The 17,827-nt window shown below is 47.1% G+C and overlaps 1 protein-coding gene across 1 annotated transcript; it reads left to right on the top strand.

Annotated features, from left to right (window-relative positions):
• Positions 1–11,027: 11,027 nt before the first annotated feature.
• On the top strand, positions 11,028–12,926 carry LOC119174897 (uncharacterized). The gene is made up of 2 exons (XM_037426022.2): positions 11,028–11,175; positions 11,654–12,926. The coding sequence occupies exons 1-2, from the start codon at positions 11,158–11,160 to the stop codon at positions 12,617–12,619; spliced, it is 984 nt and encodes a 327-aa protein (XP_037281919.2). The 5' UTR covers positions 11,028–11,157; the 3' UTR covers positions 12,620–12,926.
• Positions 12,927–17,827: the final 4,901 nt, after the last annotated feature.

Here is a 17,827-nt window from a genome sequence, read left to right on the forward strand (position 1 = left end):
ACGCTTAGTTCGAAAGCTAGAAAGGAGGAGTAGGAACGGCGTTGTTTCAGCCGACGTAACAGTTCCGCGTTTGATATTACAGACGGGGAATGAGGCCGGTATCCCTGAGAAAACGCAACCGCGCTTCAGTTGCCTTTCGGAATTGTGGTGGGACGCTCCGTGGTCTCAGCATCTCCTCGGGGTGCGTTCGAAGTCGCAAGAGCTGAGACTATAGGCAGATATAGATGTACTGCCCATATTTCCCATGATGACTGAACGAACGTGGTGCCACTGTTCGCACCAGTAAATACTGAAGGAAACTATAAGCTTTATAGGGGCGTTTTAAGATTCTTTTGTGATGTGATCCTTTTATTGCCCTCTGTCGTTGCATAATTTCCTCTTACTCTCAGCTGCAGCTCGTGTTCGTCTTCGTCGCTGCTGCGTGCGTCTGCGACGCCAGTGTGCTGCCCGCGGCAGTGCCGGCGGCCCCGTTGGTGGCTGCTGCCCCTATTCCAGCACCGTATGTCCTGCACCACGCGCCGCTGGTTCACCACCCCGTCGTAGCTCACCCTGCGCCAGCTCCCGTATTGGCAGCGGCATTGCCTGCCTACTCGTACACGTACACGTCACTCGCCCAGACGCATCCCGTTGCCGCCGCTGCACCGCTTCACGTGGTTGGAAAGTAGAGCTCGCCTAAGCGTATAGCCGGAAGCGGGTAAAGGCTCCAGCTGTACAGGTGAGTGCACGTTTTCTTGATTAACGGCTGTTAACATGGGACGCTCGTCACAAAGACATCTTTATCCGGCCAGCTCATGGGATCCCCATTTTTCAAGCTTCTTTTTTTCGTGTTATTGTGGCCTAATTCGATCGAGCATACTTTCCGACTCAGCTAAAGGGAGTCAGCAACGCTGGCTCGGCGTATTCTTTGGTTCAACAATACACTTCAGCAACTAGGGGCGCGTTGCCAGGTTTTTTTTTTTTTTCAGGGAAGAAAGAATCCGACCTTTGGGTCAAGGGAAGGGAGGAAGGGTTCCGACTCTCCAAAACACTTCAATAGCTAGGTCACTGCCAGCGTTGAAGCAATTTATTGGCGAGCAGTTCCGTCTCCATCACCTTAGGTGAAAATGATCGTCATCGCTGGCCATTGGCATTGTTCCCAGCTTTGCGTGTGCTGTTTTTAAGTGTATGATACTTAATGAAATTATTAGTTATTTTTGTTTAAATACTATTTAACGTTCACTTATGGTCGCTGAAGACAAAGCCAAGTGTGCACTAAAAATTGATGTCTTTGAATAACGCTTGCTCAGGATTTTCTCCTTCACAGGGAACGGGGGTGGGTGAAGGTTTGTTGCAGCCTGCGCTCCTTTTAAACTATTGTATAGAGTTGACCTTGCGCCCCCCCCCCCCCCAAAAAAAAAAAAGTGACTAGGTGTCCCCTGCTACGTGAGCACGTTTCTGCCTTCAAGTTCCGCAGGCATTTCGTGTTCTATACTTCTCGCTGGTCTGGTGCATACGGTTATTATTAAACTCAGCGTGCGACATCCTCCATGCGGTTGTTCACCATCTGGCAACCACGGGCCGTTGACAGGTTGCCAGGCGTCCGCGTACAGCACTCAACTCCCGATAGCTATCGCGAGTCAATCAATCAATCAGTTTATTATCATGTCATAAAAGAATGTTACAAGGAGTAAAATATACAGAAGAGGGTCCCAAAGTACAAGACTGCAACGGGACCCTCGCTGCAACGGGACCGTCGTCAGAGATCGGTGATGCGAACGATCGACTCGACCTTCAATGCCACTATGCGCGTCCCTGAATTTTGTGCGATGACCTTTCTTTGTGCAGGGAACGGAGTCCAGGTTGCCCAAGCGATCGCAGCGCAACAGTGCTCCATCCACGGGAATAAACGGCGCCGGAAAAAAGCAGTGTCTCCACCGAAGACAAGCGTGTAACGACTCTACAAAGAATATTGTTTCGAGAAATGTGACGCATTGAAGAGTGGTACTATATATGAAAGCAATAAAAGCATTCCAGGGGATGTAAAAATTTTTTTGACTTACTATCTGATCAGATCTACGTTTTCTGGTGGCTAGTGAGACCTCATCAGATATACCTGCTAAACACGAAATTCATGCGGTGTGAAAGGTAGTCTATACTTTCATTTTTTTTCAATTTTTTTTTACAATAACAGAAATAGCGAGTTATTTCTTATGCCTGTTTTCGCACCCTATGCTAAATATAATACTGACGCTAAGTCATCAATCGGATCTAAGCGCGACTAATCAAAGCGCTAGCATTCTGAAAAATCAATGTGATGCGCATGTCCAGGAAACGCATAATCATCGTTGTCATGAAGCATTCCTTTTGACTGCCCCGATATATTTCCTTCGTGAACGTTTGAGAAGTGTCGTCTACATCTCACACACAAACAACTCGTAGACAACAGTGTCTTACAAACCCGTTTCATTTTCTTTGATGACATTCAGGATATCTATACGAATGCAAACGTTGCTACGAGGTTCAAACTTTGTTGGAGTAGATGAGACCACCTGACGCCAACTGATAACACGTGGTGACTATTTGCACAAACACCAATTATACTACAGTCAGTGCTGTCTATTGTGACACAGAGAGGCACTGCAAAGCTGTATAGTTATCGACAAATGCTCAACGCAGCAGTATGGAAACGGTAAACACACAGAATACTTTTTAGGGGCGAAGCTCCTTAGGGCGTGGGCTGTGCGTCCCCTGTAGCCTGTATGTAGCCACCTCTCGTTTAGTTCTTGCAGTGTCCACTAGATGGCGGTACCGTCTCCTGTATGTCGCCTCTTCTCGTTTAGTTCTTGCAGTGTTCACTAGATGGCGGCTCCGTCTCCTGCATGTAGCTACCTCTCGTTTAGTTCTTTCAGTGCTCACTAGATGGCGGGACTTGTAGCTGATGATGAAAAGATGCAAGATGTTATGAACTAGACGGCGGTACTTGTAGTTGATGATGAAAGATGCGAGATGTTATAAAATAGGAATGATGTCACATATGACACGTGTCATTGGTGGAAGGCAATCGTTCGATTTAGTGCGGTGACGTACGCTAGGGGGAGCATTGTAATAAAATCGAGTAGGCAAAATGTACGGAAGATTCATGGTTTACCAGGTTTTCCTCCAGAGCTTCGCCCACTCATCATCATTCACTTCGTGGATATGGCGGCACTTTTTCTCAGCTTGGATATACGGCCCGTTCCCATGCAGATACGCTGCACTCTGGTATCCCCAGCTACACCCAGACAATGTTTTTACAGTTGTTTTACATGTCTCACAGTAATTGAGTTACAAAGTATTTATGTACACCTGGAGGTCCGGTAGTCAAAGGTAGCCGTGGAAGATCCTTGGCAACTACATATAGCGAAACAAACGAAACAGTATTTGTAAGAACTCCACAACAAACAGTGCTGTTTGTTCAAATGTGCTCAAGCTAAGGCTCTGTAGCTTAATTAGTTGAATAACAAAGATACTTTCTCTCGGAAGACAAGCTGAATTAGTTGAATGAGTGGTCGATTCCACTCTTTATGTTTACGAAAGATAGTGCGCTGAAGTTTGAAAGGTCACTAATTTCTGCAAACCATTACGCAGCTTGGTACAGCGTGGATAGGAGTGGTGACGAAGCAAAATGTATAGAGGAGAGCGAATAAGGAAGGCCACAATCTCAAGGCACTCATTCATACACACCAGCAGTGGTGGCCGAGTGGTTAAAGCATCTGCCTCCATTGCGGGAGCTACCGGGCTCGATTCCCAGTATCATCCTTCTATCTAATGGGTGCAGAGGTGCCCCAACTGGTAGTCGTTGTTCTAGGTAGCTATTTATTGAGAAGGTGGCCTCTACTTTCTCCTTTCACCACCCTCTCTCCCCAAACTACGCTGAGCTGCACTCGCTTATGCGTTGCAGAAAAACACCGACGCACAATGCACAAATTCATGGGGTCTCTGTTGCATTCGCTTAACGACTTGAAGGTGAAAGCCACCTTGCTGTTCTTTTCTTCGACGTGTTTGAAGTCACTGTATATGCTCCGTAAAGGTTCCATGTACAGTGGCTTTGTATGAGCTGGTCCTCCGCCACTCCCTTCCGTAAGCTTTCTGATCCTCTTCTGATTTTCTCCTGCCCCTTACCTCCATCATCGGCCCACCCACATTAGAACAAGCGACGATGTCTTGTGAAGCCGTCACGTTATTTGACGCCGTAGTGACATCAGTATGACGTCGTCGAATCCTGGGGATTTGTGACGTAATAACGACGTCATATTGCACCGTCATCACGTCATAATTTTTTTTAATCACTCTTGTTGACGCTACCGACGCTCAACGTTTGCGTTGTGCTCGGCTGTCCAAAGGTCGCGGGTTCGAGCCCTGCGGCGTCGGTCGAATTTTGATGGAGGCGAAATGGCACAGGACTGTGTACTGTGTGATTTCAGCGCGCGTTAAAGAATACCAGATGGTCAAGGTTTTCGAAGCCGTCCTCTGTGGCGTCTCCTCATTATTATATCGCTGCTTTGGGATCCCAGATATTATTACTTTAGGGGCGAAGCTCCTTATAGCGGCACCCGTTCGTCCCTCGTAGCCGTTGTAGTAGTGTGTAACAAGTATGACATTTTGACCTCCAAGGTCGGGTGCCTGTGAGAGATTTCTTCCATGCGTTGTTGAACAATAAAAGATAGTGCTCAGTGCACATGCCAATAGCTGCTAAGGGAGAATGAGAGACAGGAGAATTCGGCTTTTAGTTAACGCGCACGCTGCAAATTTTTTATTGTTCAACAATGCACAGAAGACAAAAAAGGGTTGCTACGTTATACTCGCTGGGCGTAACCTCCTAGGTTTTAGAAAGGTTTAGCGAGTGTTAGGCCGCAGTGCCATGAATACAGTGAACCAGTATATACCATGAACTCGAGGTGTTTAAAGGTGGGAAGTAGACACGAAGCGCAAGCCGTAAGAAAGTGTGCATGTGTCTCCTCTAGTTCAGTCCTTGGAATATCCGCTGGATTTCAGTGCTTCTATACGATGAATATATGATGAAAAGATGCGAGATGGTGGTACTAGGAGTGTTGAAAGGGTGGACGAACGGACACATAGACAGATGCATGGGCGGACGCACGGATGGCTGCACGGACGGATGGACGCATGGACGGACGCAGGAGCGGATGCATGGACGATAGCAGGGGTGGACGCACAGATGAACGTGCGGACGCACGAACAGACACACGCACGGACGGGCGGATGGACTCACGGGCGGCCATACAGACTCACGCATGGATGGACGGAAGCAAGAACGAATGGACGGACGGATGCTTCGTTCCACTATCCATCATTCACTCCGTGGATAGGCCGCCATTTGTTTTTATAAGGTATATGTTGTTTTCGCCTTAAAAGCGCGTTTGTTACACTCGAGCTATTTCTGCACAATCGACCCCCGATTTGATGACTTGGCGGTGGCCCGGCAGCACTCTCGGAACCGAACACAATACCGTCCGCATAACAGACGCACGGGCTACGACAGCAAGACCATACCGGTTGTTTACGAAATCGTGGGTGGAGTTGCACTTTCTCCTCGCCTCATCAAGGTCGCGAGAGCGCTTTTCGAGAAAAGCAAGAACAAAAACAAGTTTCCTCTCCTTCTCGACAGGAAGAGCAACGTGAGTTGCACATGGAAGAGATCGCGGGTGGCCTATCGGTAACGAGGGGCTCGGGGTCGCTACTGAAAGGCAGCAACTGGCTGGAAGCGAGCTCAATGTCGATTGCCGCTAGGCACGTTGCTGCATAGACGCTACGCGACAACGGGAGTTCGCTGTATGTGAACGGGCACGAAGCCTTGCGGTGAAATCGCGTAATAGAAAAGGATGAGGCCGGCGTCGCGATGCGATCGCGTGTGGCGCCTAGCGGGAATTCTCAAGAACGCGGCCGCGTGAGGTATTTGGTAGGCCGGCTTCGGATATGAGGGGCGAAGCTCCTTATTGCGCGGCATGTGCGTCCCCCGTTGTGGCACATACCCGCATACCAGTGGCACATACCCACCCTCGAGCACATATCCGCATGTCCACATGTTACGAAAAACGTAGCCAACGGCGTCGTTATCACGCTCCCAGTGTTAACGAAGCTCTGACAGCAAAAATGTAGCACATACTCTCGTTTAGTCCTTGAATTTTCCGCTGGATGGCAGTACTTGTATATGATCAATATATGATAAAAAGAAGCGATATGGCGGTACTTGAAGTGTTCACTAGATGAACGGACTCACGCACAGACGGACGCATGGACGGACACACGAACGCAGGCACGAACGGACGCAAGTAAGGATGGACTGACGCACGAACGGACGCAAGAACGGACGCCCGTATGGATGGAAGGACGGAAGAACGGACGCTTCGGCACGACTCATCAACATTTATTCCGAGGATATGCTGTTAATTTTTTCGCCTTACCTTGGGCTGCACTCACGCGCCTCCCCTTCCCAAAGGAGCAGGCAGGCGTTGTGCCCCTATAGGTGGCAGTTGTCAGCCTGTTCGCTTCATATTTCCTCTTTCTTCATGTTTTCTATGTACTCGAACATAATATTAATAATAATAATAATAATAATAATAATAATAATAATAATCACGCAATGCCTGTTGGCCCTGCTCGTGGGAGCAAATAAGAGAGAGAAATAAAGAACAGCTGCTCCGAACATAGTGCTAATTAAATAACATAAACACACGCATAGAAATCATAACAGCAAAGCTAAGGAAATGTTACGTAGAAAAGAAGCTAACTTCTTGCTAGAGCATGCTTCTTTCTTCCTTGTGCAAAATAATCATGATACTTTGGCGGGGTAAGGGGGAGGGGAGGGGGAGTATTCAAAAACCACGATATGCATGTGAGGATGGCTCCGAAAATTTGGACGATATGGTGTTCTTTAACGTGCACTGACGTCGTACAGCCCACGGGCCTCTATAGCATTTTATCTCTATCGTAATGCAACCGGCACGGCTGGGGTAGAACCCGTGACTTAAGTAATTTTCTTGGATAATTCTTGCATCTAGTGTTGTTTATACGCCCTAGAGGAAAAGCACACTTGCGAAAATATATTGTATTTACTTGTGCACTAGTTTAGCAGTAACATAGCCAAAACGACGCTTACATGGCCGGCAGTCTTATTGCTCAGCATTACAAAAGCTCATCTCTATTTTCCCATTCCTAACGAACTCGACGGGGTGCTTTGCGGAGCGTTCCTCGCTGACCAATGTGATCGCTTTCCTGGGAGGCGTGGATGGTGCGTATAGTACGTACGAGCACATGCAGGTAGAAGTCGAGTACGGAGAAAGTCCCGCTCCTTGCTCTGATTCTTCTCCCGACGGCTGCGGTACGTAGAATGACGTTTCGGATGACGAACTTCGAGTGACTGTTTTGCTCCCTGAGACAAGTAATCATTGTCTTCTACCTCATGCCTTAGTGCGGTCATCCAGACTCCCAGAAGATGGATGAATGGCAGTCTCTCTTGGGAAAGGAGGTGGCTTTCCTCCGCATTTTGTGACTTGGCGATGCCATTGTGGTCGTACACCTCTGTCTTGTGGCGACCAGAGCTTACGACGAAGTCAGTGCAGGCATGCTGGAGATAGATGAACGCAATTGGGCTAGCCTGTGGGAGATGGTAAGTTGCACATCGATCAACATACAGCTGATAATTAGCCCGATTATGGTTATGGTGCATTTGTACGAGTGGAGGCATGAGTCCGCCGTAGATATTTGCAACGGGAGCTCGAACTATGTTCGGTTTCTGTGCACTGCATTCTTATAAAACAAAAGAAATAGTTACTGTGTGCCAACCGTCAGGGCGCTATGCTTTTATTACTCCCTCGTGCTCTTAGTCCTGCAAAGAGACTAAGGTTATAGTTAGGATTCATTCGTTCGCGCTTAGTTAATTTACAGATGTAGTCCTTTTTGGAGATAAACAGCATGGTAGTCCACTTACAGATCAGCACATGCAGTCCAATGGTAGATGCATTCTAAAACGGCTGAGCACTGAGCTTAGCAATATTTCAAGAATTCTTACTCGGGCGGAAGAGTTCAGAACTTGAAAAGTCTTTTGTCGCCGAGATCCGCGACGTAAACCTGATGTAACTGTGTTGGGGTTTCGTAGCAAAAGGACGAATAAAAACGTTTTCGCCTCATTTTAATAATCAATTTATTATTATTAAACTGACAAATATGTTTCTTGATTATCTACTGCATTAGCGCAAGCTAACTTGGCACTTCTCTGTAGTGTCCGTGAAAACAGCGAGGAGGATAGGACAAATGACGAATTTCTACTATACGGCGCTTCGAAGCTTGTTTACTGCCCCGCCGTGGTGGTCTAGTGGCTAAGGTACTCGGCTGCTGACCCGCAGGTCGCGGGTTCAAATCCCGGCTGCAGCGGCTGCATTTCCGATGGAGGCGGAAATGTTGTAGGCCCGTGTGCTCAGATTTGGGTGCACGTTAAAGAACCCCAGGTGGTCGAAATTTCCGGAGCCCTCCACTACGGCGTCTCTCATAATCATATGGTGGTTTTGTGACGTTAAACCCCACATATCAATCGAAGCTTGTTTACTGAGGCTCATTGTGGCATCACCGATATTGTCTTCTGAACACTTCAATTATTGACGAGCGAAAATTTCAGGAATGTGACATTAGCTAATGAAATTCTTTTCAGATTTGGGTGCACGTTAAAGAACCCCAGGTGGTCAAAATTTCCGGAGACCTCCACTACGGCGTCTCTCATAATCAAATGGTGGTTTTGGGACGTTAAACCCCACAAATCAATCATCAATCAGCTAATGAAATTTGTTTCTCCCGAGTTTATGCTAGCATTAGCTTGTGTAATCTGATTATATAAGTTCAAGGCGCATGTGCAAGATATGAGCGAACATGCAAGTCTTCCATATACACGGTAAATGACACTATCACTCTGGATTATCGCGCGGACAATGACTCACGGGAAGTCTGTGATATCCTGTGTAAAGCACTGACGGCTGCTACATTAAGTGGTTCAGGTCTTATAAAGTTATGCAAGGGACGTGAAATGCGCTGTTAAGAAATCAATGAAAAAAAAAGAAAAATGTCTCCTCAATACTCAGTAATCTTGATAAAAAAACAAAAAATTGTGCGTGGTAAAGTAGCTGAGCCTCCGGGGTAGCGGAATGGAAAGCCATAATATATACGCCGCACCTATTGCATGTTTTTTCCGCTCTAAGACATTTCGTCCTTGACCGAGCATTTTTATAATGCAGATCGAGCGATCTTTTTCGAAGCGAAATGTTTCTTTTGCTCGTTCTGTGACCCGGACTGGAGTACTTTCACCGTGATAGAACTTCGGATAAGGAAGAGCGCAACCGCGTCCTACTTCGCTCCGTGCCTGCGAGAAAATTCAAAGAATTATGCGAAGACGAAAGGAAGACAATGCCGTCTTGGAACTGCCCTACTGACGAGTTTCGACACGTCACGAACACGCGCGCATGATAGAGCACGATGAAATTCGCTATTCAATGTTGGGCTCCCTACACTCTAAATAAAACTACTCGGTACAAGTTATGGCAACTTAGCACTAAGGGGTTTCAAGCCTGAAGGACAGCTGAGCTGGGAGGCCCTCCTTGTTTCTCTTTACATTTTTTTCTTTCTTATCTTTCTCTCTATTTCTTTCATCTTCTTGGTTGATCTGTTCCTTTAGATTCCTTTTTTTATTTGTTCATATTTCTTTATCTTTCTACTTTTATTTAGTTCTTCCCTATTCACTTTCTCTCTCTCTCTCTCTCTCTCTCTCTCTCTCTCTGCTTCCTCTTTCTTTGTTTGTCTTCATTTGCCTCTTTCCGTCTTGGTCTACGTTGTTTTGTTTTTTTTTTCTTTTTTATCTCTGTCTCTCTTTCCATGTCGCCCCTGTCTTTCTTTCTTTGTCTCTCCTTGTTACTCATTCTTTCTCTTTCTGTCTTGCTGTCTATTTCTTTTAATTATCTCTTTATTCGTACCTGTTTCTTCCGCTGTTAAGATAACTTAAAAAGAGAAAAGCGACGCTGAATCTAACGGCGATACCCTCAGAACCATGTCACACAAGGTCTATTTATTGTTGTTACAGAAGCGTCAAGCTTCCTTGATTACGTATATTACCCATGGTCCATTGACCCTGCACGACGGAACTTTCACGCTCGAATCGCGGTTGCAACGCTTGTGCTGCGGAAACTCTCCTACAACCACTCTTTCCTCGGCGCTGACAGTACTGCGACTAAAGGCGATGCAAGGTCAACAGAATATATGCCGCACAGAAGCCGGTGCTGCTAAAGAAGCGCTGGTTTATTTGGTTCTCCTTGTTCGCTTTTTGTTAGGGGAGCGAGGGGAGGGAGTAAATAATGCATGATCGACCTTGCTTGCGATTGAAACCTGGCGCTGTCTATGTTTTATGCAAATGAGGTTTCGCCGAGGTAAAAAAAAAATAAAGTTTCGTTGTTTCCACGGGCACTTCAACATGAAACGAGTACAACTACTGACAAAGAAAAGAACTAATAGGTCACACACACAGAAAAAATACCCGCTGGTAAACGCGAAAAAAATTACAATAAATCCTCGCCAGGGATTGTCTCTGCGATGGCAAATGTGAAAGCCTTCGTTATCGTTTCGGTACACAGGAAAGGAAGGAATGTGAGAATCCATACTAGAGTGGGCGACCGATGCCTGAGACAGATAAATCTGAATCGGAGGAGGAGCTCTGTAAGGAACGGGTGGAGAAGAACGGGCGTTGCAGCGAGCGAGCCAAGCTCACCGTTGTGGCCCTGCAGCGCCAAGCTCTATCTACGCAGCCGCCGCTTCCGTGCACTCGCTCAATCGAAAAGAAAACTCGCTCTGTGTTCCCTTCGAGGTGATCGCACGTGAAGAGCGTGCAGATCAGATGCGAGGCGCTGGCGCGTCCTTTGTGGGCGCTTCAATTCAGCGTCGAGGGAGGATTATCCGAGATTAAGCGAGATACGGGATTCCCGTGAACCTCCTCTTTCCAGAGGCACACATCGTCTTCTGCTCTCTCGGCCCTCTCTGGTCGACGAGGTGCCGGTATATAAGCGCAGCTTCCGACTGTCGGGCTTCTACGGGAAGAGTATATCGTCAGTGGTATCGTCGTTCGTTTTTTTCCCCTCACCAAACATGGCTGCTTTCAACGGAGTAAGTTGAGGATCATTTGATGAATCGTGCTGACCTTCGGATTTTCTTTGGATTGAACGGTTCACCAAGCGTCTCGTACTTTTTGAATGAGAAACTATAGCAACGTTACTTCTGGATACTACCTAACGATTTTTGAGTGTTCGAATTGTCGTACAAAAAAATTCAACCGATCATCAGCAAGACAACTACCTCTTCGCCTGCTTGCTTCTAATTGAGCGACTAGAAGCGTTCTTTGATATTAAAAAGTACAATAAGGAGTTTATTTTATCAGTGGTTTCCAAATAGTAGCTCTTCATCGCTGCTTGTGAGAACTTTCGTACATTTTCTATCACACGCACTTAATAAGCACCCACAGTTTTGTTAAAGACTAATCTGCTTTTTCCAGATCCTATCAAAGAATCATAACTCAGGCTCAACACGCGGCGCCACAGTTATCGCTTTCCTCATCTAAGGAATTCCATTCCAATTATCTTCGCAGGTGCAGCTTTTGATCCTCAACGTGCTGGCGTTCTGGAGCGCCGTCAACGCCGGTGGCCTGCACCCGGCCACCGAGGGATTCTCGCACACCATTGCCCACCCTGACGGCTCCACGCACCATTCCACGTTCATCAGGCACAACACGGACGTGGTGCCGCGTGACCACGACTCCGGAGTCTACGATCCACAGACGGGACACGTCGTGTCCGTCCACTCAGCCGGCGCTCATGGTTACGGCGTTGGTGCTAGTCACGTGGTTGCCTCCAGGCCCCTCGGAGCTTACGGTGCCACAACCTACGGAGGTGCTGCTTACGGTACTGCCGCCTACGGTGCCCTTGGAGCATACGGAGCCTACGCCGCACCGTCCTACTCTGTGGCCGCTGCTCCAGCTGTGTCCGTAGCCGCTGCTCCAGCCGTGTCCGTAGCTGCTGCCCCGGCAGTCGCTGTGGCACACGCACCTGCGGTCTCCGTCACCGCCCCTGCTACTACGACCGTCGTGGGCCATGGAGTCACCGGCTATGGTTACGGCGGCGGCCTCGGCCTTGGCTACACCACTGGTCTCGGTTACGGTGCGGGTTATGGTCTCGGTCTCGGCTACGGGGCCGGTTATGGTCTTGGCTACGGCGTCGGAACCGTCGGAACAGTCGGCACAGTTGGAACGGGAGTAGCCACGTACGGATCCGGACTCGCAACATATGGTGGCGGCTATGGTGCCGGCTATGGTGCTGGCTATGGTGCCGGCTATGGTGGTGGCTATGGCTACGGCCTCACCAGCCTCGGCGGCTACGGGTACGGCTATGGCCAGCCCACGTCCCGTACGGTTGTCCAGAGGGGACCGTTCATCAACAACCGTGTCGTGCAGACGGCATTCGGTGACGTCCACACCCCGCACCACGAGTTCCACCACCACGAGCACCACACCGTGCACCCGACCGGTGGCACCGCGTTCGCTGCCTTCAAGAAATAGGAAGCCCGTAAGTTGAACTGCGGATAATGGGTGGCAATGGGACGAGCAGCAAGCCTTCAAGATCAGCCTCGTCCGACCATCTCGTAGTCACTGCAGTAAAGCCAACGTGGATCTCCACTTCATACTGGCAAACTACACGCCTACGCGGTTCCTGAAAATAGATACTTCGAGACATACACACAAGAAAGCCCTTGAAATTCTGTCAGCTGTATGCTTCATGTAAAAATGCTGTTGCCTGGTTGTTTATTGTTACATATTTATAAATAAACAAGATATTTTTTTAGTAAAAACACATTTCGAAATACGATCATACTGTGTATCATTCCATGGTTTTGACATGGTTTATTCATAGCTCGGGGAAGGCTGCTTCAAGTGTTTACGGTGACACACTCTGATTTCACCATCTGCTTAGAGACATACAGCGGGTGCCGTGAGTTGTACGTAACGCGTTACAAGTAATCGATTACATTTAATCAATTACACTTTACTGAATACTTCCTTGGTGGTTTAAGCCCTTTTAATTGGACGGCTCCTTGCTCTCCTATAGTTGAGTACGAAGTACTCGAAATCGCTAAACACTTTCTCTAAACACACATTTCATTTTCTTTTAATTATGTAGTATAATCGATTACAGTTTCGAAACTGTAGCATTGTAGGCGATTCAAATACATCTTCTTGCAACTGATTACCGGTAATCAATTACTTTTTTTTTAAATCAAGTTCGTAACCATTTTATACGGCAGTTCTCGTTTAAAAAAAATGCAATCACTCTGCAAAAACCATCCATCCTGTCAAACGGGAGCTTCCACTTAAGCCTATTATTTCGTCCCATTCGTGGCCTTATTTGCAAAACCTTACTCGAGCTCCTGCGACAACAAAGCAACGACGTTTCATAGGGGACCTGGGCTCTGGCATCGAAGAAATGCGCAACTACGAGGGGATGCTCAAGGTATTCTTGCATTATAATACCACCCTTCCCTCCAGGTTCCAGCTCATGCATGGAGAGTCTCTCAACGAGGTGTTTAGAAAAAGTGGTTAAAGGTTTAGAGTATATGGGAGATGTGAAAGTCGTTCCGTGGGCCTCACAGTTGATGAGGTGTCATCGACGGAAATTACGCCCGGGCCGAGCCCATCATAACTATGCAGGGCCCGCCGCTGATGCATCAGAAGACGAACACTGACAGGTCGCCGCTGTCAATAAAACTTATAAAAATCAGCTTCGAAAAATTCAAAAAAAAAACTCCTGTTGAAAGTTAACAACTTGCAGAAGCCACAGTAAGCATTCCGGCCCCCACGCAAGCCTCCGGCCTTCCCTCTACAATGCAAGCCCCTGCAGTAGCTCGCCGTATAGTTTGAGAAAGCTTACGTTGTTGTGTTACGGCAATAAAGCTTTCAAGGTAAGCAACGCAAAGTAATCGATTACATTTCCTCAATTCCTTAGCTACTTTTCTGGAGACGTGACTGACGACTGAAACTATTTCCATTTTAAAGGGAGAATGTGTAATACGTTACTTACTTTCCGCAATGTGTACAAGTCTGCGTGATGTAATTGTACCGCATTGTGCACCAGTCCCTATGGCACAATGTAACTAAAAAGCATTCGCTCCCGTTGGTTATGAAATGCAGTCTAAGAAAAAAAGAAGAGTAATGTTACTTTTTCTGGCTAGTCGTAACTTTTCACATGCATAACTTTAATTTTAGAGATAGCCGTTAAATCTATCCTGGAATAGTTACACTCTCTTGGAAAGTCATAGCAAGCGCGGCCCTCGAAGAAGGAGTTAATGCGCATCTTTAAAGTGGTATAGATGAAAATTGATTTGATTGATTTGATATGTGGGGTTTAACGTCCCAAAACCACTATATGATTATGAGAGACGCCGTAGTGGAGGGCTCCGGAAATTTAGACCACCTGGGGTTCTTTAACGTGCACACAAATCTGAGCACACGGGCCTACAACATTTCCGCCTCCATCAGAAATGCAGCCGCCTGGTATAGATGAAAACTAACAGACAATGATGCCAAGAAAAGTGTATACGGAATGCCATTAGAAGCAATTGTAGAATATATAAATTTGAAGAAAGAAAAGTGTACGAAAAGATCACTTGCCATCGGCAGAGACCAAATCTGTGACTTTCGAGTAACGCGTTTCATCCGATGCTCCACTGAGCTACGACGGTGGTCATTCTTCCGTCCTCAGTGGTAGAGCATCGGACTCGGTATTCGAAGGTCCCAGGTTCGGCCCCTGCCGATGGCAAGCTATATTTTCGTCCACTTTTCTTTTTGCTCATGTTTACGTATTAAAGTAATTTCTAATAACATCCCCCCCACTTTCTTCAGCATCCGATTGTCTGTTAGTTCTCATTGATGTGGTACAAAAAATGTGGTCTTCATTTACAAGTGCTGTACACGTCAATTTACACGTCAAGACCCTCTAAAAAGAATATTGCTTACTCCTTTTTTTTTCTTAGAGAACAGTGCAATGCAGTCTCGTTCCCATTCACAAACGGGAACTTCTTGAAGAGAGGCTTACAAAAAAAAATGAAAAACGCTAAGCAAAGCCATTTCGTGTCTTTCAAAGTTGGGTTTATTTCCAGTACCAAAAAATTTCATGACAATGCCCTAGAGAAAGGGAAATGGGCCAAGAGCGGACACTCAGTGATAAGAGGACCAAGCCCTTCCCGCCACCTCCTCGCCCAAATAGCATTCGAGATTTTCGTGTCAAATCACGGGAATCTTGATGCCGGAGAACACAAGCTGTCGTAAGCGTAGTTCTGGCGCTAGCAGCGCAAGAAAAAAACTAAAAAAAGAGGTGTGTGCAACATAAATGTAAAGTTTGTTTGTTTTTTATCTCTTTTCTTCGTGAGCACAGATATTTTTTTGCAGATAAACTGAAAACTTTTGAAAGAACGTTCCGCCACCAAGCGACATCGGCGATGCGACGTCATAGTCAAACCAGCCATGGCGCCTAGTGAAACAGGGCAGCTCCCACTCGTGTTCCGGGGGCATCTGTTTTTTCGCTTATTCACTACAAGTTGTGCTATTCAGCGATATTTCGTGCGACAGTGGCGCTCTTCAGTCCGGCAATACGGTGTCGACTGCTGCAAGGGACGACAGCAAGGTGAGAACCCACACTCTTCTTCTTCTAAGTACTGCATAGAGTATGCGTAGTTAGTAAAAGAACTTGTTGTTGGGCTAGTTGGTACAACACTTCTAAAAGTTAATTCAAGCGCGAACACACGACACGATCACTCACACACGTACACTGTGTGTGTTTGATGTCTGGGTGTGTGCGTGTGTGAGTGATCGCGTCGTGTGTTCGCGCTCGAATTAACTTTTAGAAATGCGTAGTTAGGCTGTGTTGGTTGGTTGTGACAACGCCTCCTTTATTTCAGTGTATACTACGGGACCTCCTTCTGTATGTCCTTTTTTGTACATCTTATTATGAAATAACAATACTTGATTTGATTTGATTTGATTCGATTACAGTGTAAATACGCGTGCATGCTCCTCAAGGAGATGAATGGATGAAAAAAAAAATTACCACCCGAACATTCCGTACAAATGGTTAACCAGCCACAGCTGAAACGTGCGGCCCCGGTGTTCAGCAGTGGGTTCAACCCAACGTGGCACTGAAGCCTTTCACAATTATTGGTTACATATTCGCCATTCTTGATTAGGTTAGACAAACGTTTCGCTTGGGTTACCACAGTGTTTATTTCACGCATCGCACATATATACTGCCTCACATGATCCCGGTCATGGAGTGCAATGAGCGGTTAAATTCGTTTCGCAATGTGGTATTCACAGTGGTTCTTCTCGAACCACAGGTATACTCATAGACATCGTAACCAAAAGCCAAAGTGCCGGGGGAGAAACTCCCGCCTAAAGCGAGCGTTCGTGCCAGTGAACGCGCTCCTGCAATCATCATGTTCGCACAACGCTCCTTGTTCCGCGTAGCCACTGATTAGGTGTCTTTTTCCCTTTTTTTCAATAACCACGCATTCATTGTTCGGCGCGGCGTTGTTGCAAGCGTTTGACATCGCGAGCTTGATTGGCGGCTCGGTTTGCAGGATCGGCCTGCCACTGGCGCTTGCATTACCGTTCGCGATTTAGCGCGGCTTGGAAGACTGCCGGATCATCGGTAGGCACTTACTGGCGGCACTCGGCCTCCCGGGCCTGTTTTAGTGCCAGGATTAAATCATTGGAAGTAATATTGAAAGACGAGCTAGTTGGTATATGAGTGCATCGTAACTTATCTTTAGCGCACATTGACACACGGACAAAGAAAATAAGAGTACTACACCAGCGCTTCTATATATCAACTGAAGGTTTTATCCAGAAAAGGAACATTTATGTAATAATGTAGTCACCCTCTGCCCACTGCGCGCACCGTCGTAAATTCAAATGCATGTCTATCGTACCATATCTCATGTGTTCACTATCAACTTTAGCAGTGACACTTCTTCTTCGAAAATTGTCACTGACGAGTGGCTGATACAGGATCATTGCCTAATGTTGATGTGAAATGCATGCCTGCGCGATCTCTCGTGCGGTGCGATCATGGTGCCTAAACAAGGTGATTGTATTTGAAAAGTGTGCCTCGCATCCGCACTTTGCAGAGTGTAAGGCCAAATGCGTTAGTGGCCTGCCCTTTAAAAGATGACTGGTGCTGCCTTAGGCGAATATTTATGCAGCGACCAGTCTGCCCCACATACAGTCGTCCGCATGTGGGAAGAAGCGCTGATGTTGTGCCCGTCTTTTTTTTTTTTTTTTTGTCCGTGTGTCAGTGTGCGCTAAAAATAAGTTGCGCTGCATCATAGGCCCGGCGATTGCAAGCTCTCACGTTTCTACTGTCGGCGCTCTTCGAAAGTTGTCCGTGGCATACCGTTGTGGAAGGTTTCAGGATAACCTGATGCGCGCGTGGGGACGAGGACGTCACTCACAACGCAGTCAATGGTGCATGTGCTTGCGTACAACGCTGAGAACGACGTAAATGATTCGAAAGTGAACGGAGACCGCTCGTGACACCGCTGCCGGACAGTTTTTCGTTTCTCCTAGTCATATACAGCTTTCGCTGCAAAACTTTGCTATATACATTGATGAATGGGGGGAGAGTCTCTAATCCGGGACTCCATTGGCTCACGCTCTGCTCCTTGCGCGAACCACCAAGGCCTCTAAGACCCCCCAGTCTAGGCTGGACAGTGCAGC

Source organism: Rhipicephalus microplus, chromosome 5 (genome assembly GCF_043290135.1).
Source record: "Rhipicephalus microplus isolate Deutch F79 chromosome 5, USDA_Rmic, whole genome shotgun sequence".
NCBI lineage: Eukaryota > Metazoa > Arthropoda > Arachnida > Ixodida > Ixodidae > Rhipicephalus > Rhipicephalus microplus.